Below are 17831 nucleotides of genomic sequence, written 5' to 3' on the forward strand. Positions count from 1 at the left end.
ATAACTAGCAGGCTCCCATTCTGATCTCCTCATTGAGGAGCGTTCCCAGTACGGCACTGGATAAAGAAAGATATCCAAGGCTACTGCCTGGATGAGCTGTGTGTTTGGAGAGTAGTTCATTTTTAGAGGGGAGTAATTTCTTTATGCAAGTGTTACCTATTTAAGAAATTGGTATTTATTAGGACAATATTGTCTCACAAGATGTCTAGTTTTTACAGTACAGCTTCAGCCAATTTACTGAAAAATGAAAGCATTAAAGCAAATACCTCAGAACAGTTTTAAGAACATCTTAGTCTCTTCATCATTACTTGTATAACTCATACTCGCAAAGAGATTATCACACCAAGGAGGTTTTTTTTTTTTAATAAACAAAAAGGCACTGTAAAAGACCTCCATAAATAAAAGATGCTAACACTGCAACATAAGGGATTAATTTAAACCAGGGTTATTTAAACTGCTGAATATAATCACAGTTCAAATTAACAAAATTTATTCTTGTTTTGCATTTTTAATTTGTCTTTTCCTTTGGTGGCCAGAACCATAGATTGAACTGAAGTGGACATCAAAAAGATCGTCTAGTCTACCCCTCCACTTGAGGCACAGACAAATATCCTCACAGGTGATTCTTACCTTTTGTTACACCTACAACCCTCCTCTACTTCATTCCCCCAAATATTACACTCTGATATGCTTTGGCTAAGTTTCTAATATCCCAATGAAACTTCCTTAGGTGCAAACTGAACTAATTACCTTCCATCTTACCTTTGGGTAGGTAGAGAGGGCATGGGTAAACACCACTACAAATCTATATTACAAATCCTTTAATGTATCTGAAAGATTGTGTCTCTTTTCCAACTTGATCCTTGCATTCTGGACCCAACTCCTTCCGTATTTCCACACTGGTCTTTTCTAAATCTCTGCTCACTCCTACAGCTCTCCTCCAGTTTGTCTATAGTGTTTTCATGGTGTGAAGCCTGCTCTGGACACTATCCCAGCAGAGCGACAGAGAGCCAAAAGAAAAGAATTAAGGATATCCTATGGCTTACACGCAAGACTCCCACTTACACTGAAGTCTGGTCTCTTCCCCATTTTCTCCCCCAGCTGTATCACAGTGCTGACTCATAGTCAGCTTGTGATATCCCAACACCACGTGCTCTCTCACAGTACCGTTACTTACTCAGATATCCCTCGTCTGCATTCATACGCTCGTTTTCCCTTCCTCGCTGCAGGCCTTCTTACTTACATTTGCTGAATTCCCATCTTACTCATTTCAACCATTTCTGCATTTTATCAAGATCACTTTGGACTCCAAGCCCACCCTCCACGACACCCAAAGCCTATGGGAGCCAACAGCCCCCCGCATGCTGCGCTCTCCTGTCCATCGTCCAAGACACTAATGAAAACCAGGAGCAGCACCCGACCCGGGGCAGAATCTAACAGCGCTGCGCTGCAGGCTCCCTCCCCACCTGCCGAGCAAACAACCGCTATTCCTTGAACACAGTACTTCAACCAGCCCGGCACCTACCTTGCAGTGATTTCACCTAGATGATATTTCCCTCTTTACTTGTAAAACAACAACTGCCAAAAGCCTTACTAAAGACATACCTACTACTTCTATTCCATTCAGAAAGGAAATTAGAGAGGTTTGACACATTTTTCTCTTAACAAATCCACACTGGCTGTTTTTCTATCAGCTTATTATCTTCTAGGTGTTTACAAATTGATTAATCATTTTACCTTGAATCAAAGTTAAGCTGACAGGCTTCCTCATTTTAGTGTTTAAGTTTGCCCTTCCTCGTCCTTCAAAAGGTTTTAAAGATAAAAGCCACAGTTCGGGGATGGTCTCATCTGACTCCCAGGTACCCAGGGGTCAATTTAAAGAGACCCCGATGGCTTGACTGCATCCATCTTCCCTCCATATATTTCACCGCTGCCCCCAATCCAGCTTGTGTTTTCCCCTCTATTTAAATTAATGTTACAAGCACATCGTCACGATTAATCTGTTTGGGAAAACTGAATCCAAGAAAGGCTGGTGTTCATCCTCCTCTTTGTGACCGGCTTTCCCCTCCTTGTCCACAAATTAACAGAATTCTAATTTCCTTTTTCTTTCCCTTAATTCTAAAGTCTTGAGAAACACAGATTTTAACACCGCTTGTAGTTGCAACTCATTAAACTAGGTGTTTGTGCTACTTTTAAATTTTTTCCCTTAGCAATGCATTCTCCTGTTCCCATTAGTTATAGTATTCCTGATTTTCAAGTAATTGCAGCAGTCCTGAAGTAGTTGTGATATTTTTTTGTTTTCTCCTTCCATGGGACAATCTGCTGCCGTGTCTGCAGTATCTTGTCTTTCAAAAAACTGTCAGTTCCCTTGAACTTTTTTTTCCCTCCTTTGCCAGGGAAAGGAGGGAAAATACCTATCCATTACCTATCCCTTCCGAAGTTCAAAGAAACTATCATCTCTTTTAAAGTCTTTTGACATTATTCAACTGCTTTTACTCATTCCTTTCTCTCCTTCAGAGCAGAAATTCTTTTGTGATCATTTTCACTCTCATTGCCTTCTGCCTTCAAATTCTCAACCTCTTCCTTCTGATGACTCAGAATAAAGCATAAAGTAAATTCCTTCACTAATTTCCTTTGCCCTCAGAAACACAAGTAACCCTTTTTAGATTTTAACTTTTATTAGACAGCCTAGACAAGATCCAGAGGTAGGCACCTGTTAAGCTTGTCACTCCAGAGAGGAGATCAGGATCTCCCAGTGAGATTCAACCTACACCCCAGCAGATGCCTAATGCAAATCACATACAACACCTCTAATGGTTCCCGTTTCCCTACAGCGACCCACAAAGGGAAGCTCTGGCAATTCGCCCCCACACTGGCATCTATCAGATCACAGAACCATGCAGGATGGAAGGCACCTTTGGAGGTCTCTAGTTCAACCTCCTGCTCGGAGCAGGGTTAGTGTTAGAGCAGGCTGCCCTGGGCCGTGTCCAGTCAAATTTGGAGTATCTGCAAGGACGGAGATACACACCTCTGGGCCCATTCCACTGCTTGACCACACTTTTTTCCCCCCTTGGATTTAGTTAGCATTTTCAGTATTGCAGGCTGTGCCTGGCACCTCTTGATCTGTCCCCGTGGATGTCTGAGAAGAACCTGGTTCTGTCTTTTCGGCACCCTCCCAAACAGCAGTCACAGACAGCAGTTAAGAGCCACCAAGCCTCACATTCTCCAGGCTGAACAAACCCAGCCCTCCGCCTCTTTTCCTACATCAGGTACTCCAGCCCCTGACCATCTTGGTGACCTATCCATTGACTTGCTCCAGTCTGTCAATGTCTTCCTTGTACTGAGCACAAAACTGCACAGACTGCTCAAGATGTCACCTCACTAGTGCCAAACGGAAGGGAACGATCAGTTCCCTTGACCTGCTGGCTACTCTGCTCCTTGTATGGCCCAGGATGTTGTTGTCCTCCTTTGCAGCAAAGGCACACTGTTTGTTTGCCTTCAAGTTGCTGTTTATCAAGACCCCGAGGTATTTTTCAGCCAAGTGCTCCCCAGTCAGTCAGTCCCCAGCCTGTACTGGTCCAGGGGTTTATTCCATCACAGATGCAGGATGCTGCATGTGTGTTTGTTGAACTTCCTAGGGTCTCTGTCAGCCCACTTCTCTAGTCTGTCCAGATCGCTTTGAGTGACAGTGCTGCCCTCCAGCACATCAAGTGCTGTCCCCAATTTGTCATCATCCCACAAACCTGCTGAGGGTGCACCCCGTCTCATCATCATGGTCACTAAAAAAAGGTATTTGGACAGTGTTGTGCCCTCTATCAATCCCTTAGGGATGCTACGATGTTCTCCATCCACTTGTTGTCTCCTTATCCATTCCATAAATCAGCAATCTGGTTACAAGGACACCATGGGAGATCACGTCAAAGGTGTTTGCAAAGTCAAGGTATACAACATGCACTGTTCCCTCCTTGTCCACACAGCCAGTCCTTTCATCACAGAAAGCAATCAGGGTGTTTTGCCCTTAGTAAATCCGCGTTGGCTTCTCCCAGCTACCTCCTCGTCCTTTGTGTGCCTGGACCTCTACACCGGAAAAGACTCCTTGCTCCTCTGTGGCCTCCATACAACTGCTTTCTGCTAATAGTCCTTGATAGTTAAAATGCTCCTTACCCCTTGGACCTTTCCTACCAATGCTTCTCTTAACTATTCAAAAAATACAGAAGCTACTTGTCCTAAGCTTGCGGGCAGTAGACTCCAGATGTAATACTGAACTTGTCAGCTTGTTGACATAAATTTAAATATAGCATGTATCAATAAATATGGCATTTCTTTTTCAGTAAATACAACCCACACATGTTCGTTTACATGATCGGCACTTTTATGCACAACTCTTGACTGATTTTCATTCCTTATGTTCTCATTATGTTTGGGCATGAGTAATGATAGACTATGCTAGGTAGTGGGTTTTTTTAATTCATGATTCATGTTAAGTTTTAATTATAAAACAGACTTAGTGTAAAAAGTGAAACGTAATAAAAATGTTTAAGAACAGTATTTTCCAAATAAGCTACATAATCAAGGCAAAAATAAGCTTATCATTATACTTTTTAAGTAATCAGTCTCATTAAGCAAGGAAGCATTACCTTGGTGAACTGAACGCCAGTTCTGGTTGCCATATTTCTCAAGATCGCAGAACTGGTAGATCTTATCCTCTACTGCACAGATTTTGTTCATAGATTAAAAGAGGAAAACAAGCTTTTCAGCTTTTTTCTCTCCCAAGTGGTTTCTTACTTTTGAATGAACTAGTCACTGAATTGAAATAGCTGAACAAACATGAAAAAGATATTATCTCTGCACCTGCAGAAATAAAAAAAGAGTTTAGGTCTTCAACAACAGGTGTTTAACCAGTGACTTTCACCAATTCTGTTGTCTGACTTCCTTTGCATTTCAGTAGCAAATACTCACTGCTATACATTGAAAAATATGAATTTAAATAATTGCAAGGAACCTGTAAGATCTAACTTTACTCTGCTGTCTGAAGTTCAAATAAATCCAATGTGCTTTTCTTTAACAAAGTAAATATGTAGCACAGTTTTAACTTAAAATCACCATTAATATTTCATACCCGGTTTGCAACTGTTGGAAATACGGCAGTATGTTAACACAATTTCTAGTTCTTTGATTTTTTTGAAGAGGAAGTAAAAAAACCAAAAAACACGACAGAGACTGTGCTGTAAAAAAAGATGCAGAAGCACTTGCTGCCTCATCCCCCAGAGAATCCAAGTGTGTGCTGGGGGGAAGAAACAGGAACGGGGTAGATGTGAATAAAATCAGCTTTTGATATTCAAAACTGTGTTGCAATAACGTTTGAGCAAACATGTTGCTGGCTTCAAAAAGCTTTTATTTCATGCTTCTGCAATTGTAACACAGGTTTTAAAATTTCAAGCTATTCAAGCTATAACATGTACACAATCTTGCTTCACTACTGCCAGTGTGGTTCAACCTGGCCTCTTTGCATTGAGTTTGACGTTTTTGCTACCTATCTCAGACACAGCTCCGAACCAAAATGCTGGAGATGCGATACAGTGCTTTTAAAGTCCACAAGATCAGTTAGCACTTGTAACAGTTTATTTGTCTCTGTCTTCCCTTAATTTTAAATGAAAATGCCTCCTCATTTATACACAGCCTAAGTTTGACAATAAAGAGAATAGTTCTAAATAAGAACTAGAGATGCTAAAACCTTTACAACTGGGCATGGATTAATTTTATTTTGTGTTTGGCACGTCTGTCAAGCACCTAGATCTGATGTGCTGATAAAACAAGACAGCTTAAGGCAATAAACATGTCAGATCCATCTGTTCTTCAGGATATGGAGAAGAAAAGGAATTGCTCCCTGAGGTATTCTGTACACTTGAGACCGCTCTGGAGAGATTTCCCTCTGCTGCTGACAGCAGTTCAGCTCTACCAGCCCAAGCCAGTGGGCTTCCAACCTTGTTCCCCGTGTTCCGCCTGGGCACGCCATGCACCCTTGGCTTCCTCTCCCTTCTCTCCGCAGTCTGAGAATCGGTGGCTGGGATGGGGGTGCAACTATACTGGAAAGGCTTTGGCAAAGTCAGGAAACAAAACACAGACAGCAAGAGCGAAGCCCGTACTGAGTCCACCTAACCCAGGCTCCTGGCTCCAGCAGTGGCTCCCAGCAGCTGCAGTCATGCTGCTCTGCATCCAAGACCTGGTGAACACCCACTATGTCCTCCAGTTTCTTAGAGCTACAGCATCCCTTCTCATACTATTCCCCTGCTGCATCCAAAAACTCCCACTGTGAATACTCCAATCAGGGCAGCCTTCATATCTCTCACAAGCCGGTGGTTTAGGTGACTGAAGGCAACCCTGAACAGACAACAGCCGCTCCAGTATTTGCCACTCATTTGTCCAGGTCACCAAAAACCAGCTGAAGCCAACGTTGAACTACAACGCTAGCAGCTACCAAAGAGCCACCCGTTGTATGGCTCCAGATACGGACCACACCAACTGGAGCGGAACAAGCACAGAAAGAGCTGACAGGGCTGAGGTGTTCATGACAAGAATCATCTTCCAGCTGTGTTTTAACAAAAACCACGTTTGAGCACCTGCAGCCACATTCAAAGAGTTTGGCAGCCATTCAGGGGACGTGCTACTTTCTCACAGGAAGGTAGAATTCGAGTAAAGTTGGGGTTTTTTACAGGATCCATACAACTCAGTGACATTGGGCTGGCTACAGATCTTTAACTCAAGTTAACACCCACTCATTTCTCGCTTTTGACTGACAGGAGTAAAGAGGGAAGGAGGTCCCCAGCCTAAATGAACACAGGAGACGCAGATAACAAACCGAAAGCTCAGCTGCTTTCTGGAGTGAGCAGCACTCAGATTTGGCCACATGAAGGCGGGAAACAAGTATGCAAAAGGTCCTTTGTACCACATACTGGTCAAATATCCGTGTTATCCAACCTATCTGAAAAGCAAACATCCAAGAAGACAGAGCTCACTGGAAAAGGTCCTGCTTTGCTCAGCCCTGCCAGATTAGCCCCAATTTTGAGAGGTCTTTAACCTTCTTTCAATTTCCTCCTAAATGTTTAAAGCTAACACTGAGCTGCCAGTGTTGAATCCAGGCTGTAACACTTCTACTGAAAATGACTTCCTCCAGCTCAAAACCACGCTGACTCTAACTTCGAAGCAAGACGGCCAAACTTCTCATTCTCTGAGGACTCCACGTGCCAGTCATACAAGACAGTAGGGCACTAATGCTACGAGAGGGGATGGAAAGGGACCATCTCTGCAGAAACGGTAGCCTCTGCCATGCAGTGCCAGATGGGGTTGGTCTTCCGATCACAGGTGGGGAGGTGGCACTAGGATGGGCAGGTGAATATGTATAAAATATGTATAAATCAACTTTGCCCTTCAGCTTCAGACAAAGCTGGGGCAGACCCATACTGTCTCATCCTTGCTATGTACCAGGGGCGAAGGATTAAGCATGTCACTCACTATAGTTCAAGAAAGTCATGCATATTATCAGTTACTTGAAAAGGCTGGCAAAAGTTGTGAAGGAACAAAACAAGCAATCAGAGCTGAGGGTCTGATTACCGAAACCCAGAAATATCCTTTTGGAAAGCTGGCCTTATTTGCTGCAAATCAGTTTCAGCAGCCAATCTGAAGCTATCACACCAGCAGGATGTTATATGCAAGTTAATAAGCACTTACTATTGATGATTTCTGCAGTGGCTGTTTAATTTTTAATCATATCCTTAATTTACTGTTTACGTTTTTATCCAATTAGAGTGTGTACATGTGTATGTATCTATGTGATGGAGAGAACTTGGAAAACTGTTTATTCAGGAATACAATGCCCTGCTTTCTAAATGAGGAGGTACATTTGTCTCCTGCTTGAATTTTTTTCACACAGGACTCTCATTTTTCAGGAGAATGCCATCTCAGGCTGCTGTGTTATGTTGCACCATTCTGCTGTTAGACATGGGCATCACTGACCTCTCTCTGCAATGCTGTACTCGGAGTTTGGAATTGAATGTCATTAAAATATCCAGTGCTAAGAAACAGGCAGTTTTACTGGTACTTTCCCAAACACAAATCCCAGCACCCTTTTTCATCTGTATATCAGACATTCAGGTAACACCCTGGGACACCCTCATCCTCCTCATCCCCATTTCAACCTTTCATTAGATTCCTATAGTCATAAAAACGGGATGCACTAAAGGGATGGAAGATGGATCATTTATTTTTAAGCACTGACAATTTTGCATGGCAATCAACAAGAAAGTTCTCAATTACAGAGGGAGAGTAAATAAACCAAAGAAGGATGGAGCTTCAAAGAGAGCTGGGAGATGATGGAAGGATAGAGATTAGAACATCTCAGAGTCCTAGAGATGAGCTAATCACAAATAAAATAATCTTCCATTCCTGCTATTACCTGACATACTGGTTGGTGTAATGCCAGTGATAAAAAAAAATATCAAAAAAGCAAAGCCAGAAACGCACTCAGCAGAGGCATAATGTGGTTGACCTGCGTCCTGGCAGAGCCCTCGGAGGTGATCTGACACCCAGGGCAAATCCCTGTGCCTGCCGCCGGCCACAGGCTCAGCTGTACCTCCGATCAGGACAGGCAGTAACAGGACTGCACCCCCCATGGACACTGGCTGCTCTCCCACCAACAGGCAGAGGCTGCAGGGAAAAGGCACAGCCCTTTGTTTCCCCGGTGTAGCATCTCCTTCAAGGAGAGATGGTGGCAGGTACCTGAAGAGCTCCACAGCAGAGATTTAAAAGGAGGTGCCTGACCTTGGGGGGCTTGCTGCCTCCTCCTGCCGTGTTCGTGGCTTGGCACATGGACACTCCCATCCCACTGCGGCTGTACTCCCTGCATCCTTGAGAGCTATTCTGAAAAACCCAGACTGGCGTCCACTTTATTTTGCTCCCAGGAAAAAAAAAGAAAAAAAGCAAAAGACACAATTCTGTCCCTCTGCAAATATAACACCTCCAATTTCACTTCTTTTTTTCTACAGCAGAAGAAAGGTAAAGATAGGAAATGGATATGTTCATAGAAAAAATAAACATTTACAAGTTCTCATGAAAGGAAGAAACTAAAGGGCTATGGCTACAGATGTCTTAACAGCGACAGAACAGGTTGGATTAATGTGCTGAGGTAAAAGACTAACAAACAGAGAGGAGTAAACTGCTTTTAGATTAAACGCTCCAGGTTACAGCGCCCTTTTTCAGAAGCCCATTGCACTCTGTAGCCAAAGCGCTGGGCAGTCGGGCACACCTTCCCGCAGGAACCATTCCTAAAAACACAACTCCGGGGAACGTGTCTGCTGAGCACACGCAGCCCTGCACTCCAGGAACCGGACTCCTGTGTTTAAAACAAAAGCCGTCAGCATCAGCCAGGCAGCTCAAAGAGGCGGCTTCAGTTCTTGTTTTCTTCTTTGCCCCCGGGAGCAGGAACTCGCGGTGAGGAAGGAGGAGACTGTGTAATAAAAGGGAGACAGGAAGGTCTCCAGTAAGCTCCGAGTCCTAAAGATAGCAATGAAACTAGCACGAAGGGAAAGAGGAAACCACCCTCCCACATAAGAGGAAACCCCAAAATAAAACCTTTTGGCAGATGGTAAAAGGCTTTAGCATTTAACAAAACGAACGAGCTGCATGAGAATGTAAGAGAACTTTAAGGGAGATCTAGAAAGCCCCAACAGAAGACATATGAAGCAGCTTGTTTTTTCACTCTTCTCTGTTATTATTTCAAGTAATTTTTTGATAGGTTTTACCACTTTCTATTTAATTGAAACTATGCAGTTCATGGTTTTCAAGCGACTTAGACCTTCATTAACTGTACTAATCAATTACATGAAAGGGAAGAAGTTTTCAGTAACTTTTCTCAATTACAAAGCAAAAGCTGAGTTCTCAATGAGCATTTTGTCTGGGGCTCTCAGGCTGGTCCTGGCCTTCCTGTGTAAGACTGGACCCAGCTCCACAGAGGCAACAAAACCCACGATCACAAAATAATAATAATAATGGTTTAATATTTGTATCGGACTCAACCACATCCAGATGAAAGGAAGAACTCAGAGGACTAGGACCTGTCTAACAGCAGTTATTAAAGCACTCATGTCTGACAAAAATTGCCAAAGCACAGGTAAGTTATAACCTTATCCCAAGACAATATATAAAATGAGTCCTTGTCTGCCTCTGACTAAAGGACTATTTAAATTACAAGTAAGAAAAAGCCTCAAAACCTCTTAACCCAGAACTTGTAATTCATTAATTTTAGCCTTTTTGGTTGGTGCTTTAATTCTACTACCACTGAGCAGTAGTTAGCTCAGTTAAAAAAATGTTCATAGAAAGTAATAGAATATGAAAGACAATCTTATCAATTGTAGTCAAAAAAAACCCCAAAACAATTTAAGGGCATAGTATAACAAAATTTTGCTAACAGGTACATATAAAGGCAATAAAATTAATATACTAAGGCAGTGGAAGATTGGTGGCAAATTAAAAGTGGGTAATGTCACTTGTTATATGCTTCATGCTGAGAAGCAAAAAATGGGAAAAGCTACTGCCTATTTTTCCTCTATTTAATTTTAGCGATCCCAAATTAGATGGCAAGTCCTCCAGCTGACAGAGGCAGGAACCTCTGGAGGACAATGTGTTGCACCTATCATGGGCATCTGTTTTAGAAGGGCACGGATTACCTTTGGAGGTGGCTGTCGTTCCTCATTCGGTATTTGAGGAATGAGAGCAATGAGTTCAACCAGACACCTAACTTTTAGCTGGCTAATGTAAGATACAACAAAGACACCTCAAACTGCTTAACGCTAAAAGAAGTATACTGGTTTTTATCTCTGATTATGCCATTTTAGTAAAGAACATGAATCAAAAGAGCAAGATAAAGGCAAGTTTTGTGGGTTTCATTTTCAACAGTGATTATAAAATTAGGATTGTGAATAACATGGGCAGTGCACACCATTAAAAGAGATTTTGAGACCAAGTGAAAAATAGGCTTTATACAGAAAAAATTTATATAGAAAAAATTCTAAAGAGAATAAAATATCCAAATTGTATTTTTGATACAATAAAATTGGCAAGACATCATATTCTTCAATTTTAGAGAGGCCTATATTGGGCTAGAGAACAAAACACTTATGTTTATGTATTTGTTGTTTTAATTAAGTTACTAAAAAGGTTTATGGATTTGACCCAAAGGTCAGCAAAGTCATTGGTACCCTTCATTGATTAGAATGGGCTTTATAGTCTCATGCTGTAGAGGAAAAATGGGGTTGGTCCTGTTCTCATTTTAACTAGTTTCACATTTCGCTGAAATCAATGGAGCATTACTCCTTCATTTGCCCTCCCAGAACGAAGAGCAAAGTTGAGGTCTCAGATTTTCAAAGGAAGATAACTGGGATAAAACCAACCCATAGCTGGTGGTAAGACATAAATTTACATTCTTCTTAGTACACTAGCTACTTCTGTATTTGCTCACCATGCTAGAATTGATATAGTATGTGTCCATGATGACTACGGATCCAGTTTTAAGTCATCTAAAGGCTTTCCCAAAGACTCTAGCCAAATTAATTATGAGCAGCAGAAACTTAAAGAAGAGACTAGCTTTAGGTGCTCCTAATTCCTGGAGACTAGCTTTAGGTGCTCCTAATTCCTGGAGACATCCTTGATAAAAGCATTCCTCTCTTCTGGTCCCAGCACCTGTTTACATTCCTCACCCAAATACCCCGGGTTCTGATCATCTGGATCAAGAGAAATCACTGAAGAAATCAGTAAAACATATATTCTTAGACCAGAATTATCATGTGATCAGTTAAGCCATGTAGAGGTACAGTAAAATTCCAACAATGACATTCCCATTACCAGAGGGAACCAAAGAGATCTCAAGAACAGCAGTAATGGTATAATAAAGGAAAACATGAGTTGCTGACAAAGCAATGGTCAAAGCAATTTAGTGCTTACCACAGCAGCTGATATTTAAGAAGGGAGAAAGAAAACTTAACAAACAATTCTAGCAAGTAAATATCAGTAAACAATAATAATAGCTCATTAGGATTAGAAGAAAATAAAACACTATTTTCACGACAATAGCTGAAAAAAACTCTACACCTAAAGGAAACATTTACAGAAAAGGACAAAAAAAGCTCATAGATGTCTCATTTTATGAAGGTACATCCCAGCAAAAAGACATTCATTACCTTGATGGGCTGCAAGGGCTGGCTGCTTTTCTATGACCCTCAAAAAACCATGCTCCAGGTTTAAGTAGAGATCTACAAAAGTCAACAATATCAGTGGTTAGTGTCACAGTCAACAGCTGTAACAGAATGGATGGCAGCTGCACTGCTGGACACATGAAAATAATTCTTCAGCTTAAAGAAAGACGCATTCAGAAACTACACAGGTGACAACTGATTTGTCAGTGGAGCTTTAGAGGTAGGACTATCCCTCCCTTCCTCTTTCCTGTCCCTTTCAGCTGAAATATAGTTCGTTTGCTTCAAAGTCTTTAAAGTTTGGACAAAGAATTATAACTGCTGTGACACTGTGGGAGTGATCAGCATAGGGAATTTTCAAAAGTCTATCGGCATCCTTAATTGCCTGACATTTTTAAAAGCTGGTCCATTGTCTAAGACGATGCTGATTGCTCCTTCTGACATCCAAGACTCTTTGAATACGGCTGGACCACCTTGGCACCTAAGGACAGAAAATCACAAGGAAAGGCTGAAAAGTGTTTCACATAGCCACACGCTTTGGAACAAGGTAAAGAAATTCTTCACCAGACAACTGTAGCCTAATCATCCCTTAAATACTCAGGCTAAAGGAAAATCAAAAAAGAAAACTACAGCAGGAGATTTAATCTCTTGGCCCAACTTTAACAATGATCCTCAGTTACTCAGGAGTTCTTAAAGGAATGAAAGACACAAAAAAAAAAAACAGAGTAAGAAAGAAGGCTTTCCTCTTCATTTCTCAAGAAGACTGGAACGACCTAACACTTTAAAGAAAGAAGGAAATGTGATTACCATTCCCTCTCCACCTCTACCTCTGACATATGCTGAAGAGGAAAGAAACCAAAAACCATCCAGCTTGGAGGACTTTGGAGAGTAAATTTTAACAACAGAAGCTTTGCATTCTGCTCCCTGAACAAAGGCATAACCAGTTAGTAAGAACCTTCTCTTTTTGCTGTGCCAGACCTTTTCTTCTTTCAGGTCTTTCTCTCAAAACCCAGCTCCTGAAAGTCCTACACAACAGAGCGCGCTCAACACAAAAAAACAAGAACTGAACTCCAGAGTTTGCCGGCTGAGGTTATTGACAGAAAGCCTCCCAACTGGTCTCAGTAAAGAATGAAGGAATGTGGCAAAATTACTCGTTTTAAGGCCCAGGTGTGGGAGTTGTTTCAACTCCATCTCACATCATCAAATGCCAGCTGATGGCAGCTGGGTGTCCCAGATGAACTGACTGGGAAGGTCTGAATCCTATTTCTAGTGGAGAGGACTCAAAACTCTAAGACCATGTCAATGCATATGCCTTCAGACTGCGCTCAATCTTGAAGGGGAACCTCGACATGACTTTTTGTTCACATGCAAAAGTCTCTAACTTGCTTATCCAAACAGCTCCTGAGGATGAGAGCTCTGTCCCTCTTGTAGAGTTGAATGAGTATGCCAAGCAAGAATCCTGACGTTTTATACCAGGCTGTCTGGATACAAAATGATGTGCACGTTCCTGAGTCTGGCTATTTTCTAATCAGGTCGTCTTCACGTCAAAGTCATTGTACAAGCCAAATGTATGTAAACCAACTACTTTTCCAACGATGTGGATAAGCCTAACTGAGAATAAGCTCTAGGATGTGGATGAAACTTTAGTGCGGTTGAGGAGCTTCAGAACTGCGTGGTGTTGCCATGTACACACTTGCCTAAAACTCAACCCGTCACCGTTACACTGAGAAAAAAGTGATACTGACTCCATGCCCTTACAGGTACTAGCTGTGGAAAAACACTGAAGTTCTTACTGAGCTGCTCACCGCAGATTTTCTCAATGTATCTTTTCTCTGTATGGGTAACTTCTAATGTCAGGTGACTGGGAGGTGTTTTTACTGATAAAAACCTTAAAGGTAATACTATGCATAGCCGTATATACTTAAATGTTAGGATCACACAATACAGCTGTAGCTGAACTGCAAACAGAAAAATTGATTTATTTTAAAAGCAATAATTCCTCACCGCATTTCTGTTCATATTCATGTTAAAATCAAGGCTGCTGTACTCATGCTGTCATCTGTTGGAATTAGCACTTAAATAAAAAACCCTACAGGTGCTTTATGAGTACTTAGGCTTCACAGAGGAAAACCAGGTATTTTTTGAGAACTGTTCAGAATTTTGTTAGAGTTCAGAACTCCTTACATCAAGGACCACAAGATCATTGTTAATACACTTCAATTCATTATTTTATAGAGAATCAATTTCAATTAAAATCCATTCAAATAGTGACTGGAAAAATTCTATAATATTGATCTTAAGGGGGAACCAGCATAGTTAAAATTATTAATCATACTTGAGCATGTCATAAAACACTGGGCTAGTACCCATGCTTTATGATCCTGTCAAATAAAGCGTTTAAAAAACCCACCCTTTCCTTTGTGGAAGATGCCAGAGATCTGCATACTGCTTAGTAATAAAGAAACAGTTCATAACACTGCTGACTGCCTATGTATAACAAAGTAAATGAAGGTGCTCTATCATATGAAGCATAAAAGCCATTAAGAGTAAACTTTTATTTGAATAGAACCACATTCATTTTTAAAATTACATTACAGAAAGGCTTTTAAAGTATGTGAAAGAAAAAAAGAGAAGCTTTTAAATAAAACAGGTTCTTTTTACACAACTTAGAAACGCAACTTTACAAAGGCATAAAACGGACAGGGTTTTTCTCCCTCCTCCCTTAAATCTTTCCAGTAATTATAAATCTTTATTGCACAGGCCATAAACGCTAGTAACAACAGGAAGAAAAATGCTTTTGAACCATTTGGCAAGATTCACCTTCAGGGATTCAAAACAGCACAACTTTTTTTTTAACAACGATTTTATATTTTCAAAAAGGGTTTAAGTGACTTTCACATTTCTTAAAAGTGCCAATATGGAGAAACACTTTGTAAACAGAACGCATTTATACAGGCCGTCAGCAACACCAGGTTCATAAAATCAGAAAGATGGTGCTACCAAAACCCATCTAAGTGAAGAGGGCAATTCATCCGGCTTTCAGACCAACTTATTTCAGCGTAGGAGTTTACATCTAGGCATAGCAAGTGCAAACTGATCTCACCTAAGTTTAGTTGTCTACCATGTAGACAAATACATCTGGCATCTATCCTGAGCTTCTGTGATAATCAATGGAAAGCAACAGGCACAATTCATCTGACATGTCTGAGGTGTGACTGGTATATCTGAAATACAGAGGACGTGCAGCTACTACGGCACGCGCATGACAGCAGGATTGCTTAGAGCCTCTGTGGAAGGCAGAAGATACCCAACTGAAGGCATGCCAAGTCAGGCTTTGGCGCTTTTGGCACCGCTCAGGCTGCCGGTGACTATATTCTAGTTTGTAAAAAAAAACTTGTGAACAACTTGTTTCATGACAGAGTGAGACAGATACTCAATGGATACTAAAAGAATTAGGCAGGGAAGTACTCTTCCTAATGCAGCAATTCTGGAAGCTGGGGAGCCCAAAGGGATGGGACCACAGAGAGGGGACAGGGTTCTGGGCTCTGCCTAAACAGCATCTGCTACTGTCAGAGTACTGGGACAGAGGGATACTGGATCTGACTGAGAATAGCATTCCTTATCTTCTTCTTTCCAATGCCATCCACCCAGTCTGACCATAAATGTGTTAGCTGATGAAGACAGTCAGGTTTTGAACCAGAAGCCCAGCAGTGAAAATTTCTATGTACCTTCTAAGAGGTCAGAAGTACAGTTAGGGCTCCGACTTCCTCAATTCTTTTATAAAACAACTATCAACCCTAACTTTATTCCAAATCTGATTTCTGGAAAAATCTCATTAGAAATGACAAATATGTCACGTTGTAAATGGCACCATCTTACAATATGTAGGCTTGATTTATTTAAACTCTGTGTGAAAGACTGTACCTATTCCTGGAATCCCTTTTACCAGCCTGTTCTTTTCGGCTGGGTGAAAACAAGTGATTTCTACTGGCACTGATCACAAACAGCTGTTGTTAAATCACAGCCTCTGACTGCTCCAAACTTTCCTATTTAGTTGAAAGTCTTTCATGACTGGCTGCAGCACAAACAGCAATATTTTAATTTTTTTCTTAAACCTTAAGCAAAATTGTTTCTTCTCTTTCCAACTTACACATGGGTACATATATATATGTATGTGTGTGTATATGTAATATCTATTCATCACACATGTAAGACAGTTTGGGGTATGCATTAGCTCAGAAGGACTAAACTTTCCAGACCAAATTTTCCAGTAGACTGACTTCTGAGAATTTTGAAAAGCAGGAATGAAAAAAAATCAACATTAATATAATAACAATAAAACCAGACAACTGCAATCATGTCCTTGCAATCATACAAAACAGCCAATATTACATTCCCAGTAGACTGAGTTGCAATATTATTTATAGAAACACATAAAAATGCAAGCACATTGTAATATTATACAGCTAAAATCTTGCCGTAGAAGTTCATCAATACAAATTTCATAGTTGCATACGTGTTTCCTTATTCATACTCCAAACTAATATACTATGCATATTAAAGGACAATTCTGGGCTAAACCTATCCAGAGTGTGTTGCAATGAATTGTCCAGTGTATTGGAACTTATTTTACCTGTCAGTCAAATCACCCAGTTATTTGATATGAATATGTATTAGCATCACAGCAATAGCTAAAAGGTAACTAACAGAACTATAGTAATTCAATGGTCTACCAGGGACCATTGATTGCACTGCAAAGCACATTCTTCAGGTTAGAAACCAGCCACGTGAAATTCAAATAACTGATGCCATAGATGGAATTTGATATTTATCGTCACTGATGCATGTATTTTAAACATTTTATCTGCGCTCAGATACACACTCCACATACAATATTCTGCTTCAGCTAAAACAAATGAAACTACAGAGAACCCCTCAGTGCATACTTGTAACCTGAAAAAATTGATTTTCAGAAGTCTTAATAGTGCCTAAAGTCTGAAAAACCTCTCAGGAACAACCACAGCTTCTGACTCCAGAGCCTACGTCCTCTGTAAGCGCTGAAAATGTCCTTGACTGGGAGTGGGAAAAATACAACAAAGACTGCTCTTTTGTAGTCTAACGGATGGTAGCAAAGTCATTTTGCAGTCTTGGAAGAGCAGTGTTAACTACAAGTTCTACGATTCCTACAGTGGTACAGGAAAAAAGGACATACGATGGAAAGGACTAAAAGGGACATGGACGTATAGTGAAAATAAACCCATACCAAGAAGAAGCTTAAGATTTCTGTACTTATAATCAGGCAATTTAGCATGTTGAGTCCTGGAGCACAGTATCACTTATCCCTATGATAAGGGATAAAGGACTGCTTTTGGGTCATTTCTGTCAGTGTTTCCATGCTACACTTTCTGTTCAACTCCCAAGGTCTCTCAGAGATTTTGGAGCATACCAGGAGCACAGAGCAAAGGAAATCAGCTGGGAATTAAGTTTGCCGGAGCTCTTCTGAAATATCCAGTGGTTTTTTCTGTGCCTTGGATAGATGCCATGTATGCAGCATATGCAAGAAACATTTGCATAGCAATTTGTGCTATA

At 41.0% G+C, this 17831-nt stretch overlaps 1 protein-coding gene across 4 annotated transcripts in view; it reads right to left on the reverse strand.

Moving 5' to 3' along the window:
* The window catches only part of SAMD12 (sterile alpha motif domain containing 12), a 190613-nt gene that overhangs the window by 71158 nt on the left and 101624 nt on the right, over positions 1-17831 (reverse strand). For 2 of the 4 annotated variants that reach the window (XM_074577739.1, XM_074577738.1), the window contains exons 5-6: positions 12231-12302; positions 8243-9502 (exon numbers count right to left, since the gene is read on the reverse strand). The exons of 1 other annotated variant lie outside the window; for it this stretch is intronic. In XM_074577739.1, the coding sequence (XP_074433840.1) occupies positions 9429-9502; positions 12231-12302 (146 nt within the window). In that variant the 3' untranslated portion in view covers positions 8243-9428. Of the gene's footprint in view, positions 1-8242; positions 9503-12230; positions 12303-17831 lie in introns of those variants that run through there. One more of the 4 variants, XM_074577740.1, reaches the window with a different exon arrangement.

The sequence above is a fragment of the Larus michahellis genome, chromosome 2 (assembly GCF_964199755.1).
Source record: "Larus michahellis chromosome 2, bLarMic1.1, whole genome shotgun sequence".
NCBI classification, from domain to species: domain Eukaryota; kingdom Metazoa; phylum Chordata; class Aves; order Charadriiformes; family Laridae; genus Larus; species Larus michahellis.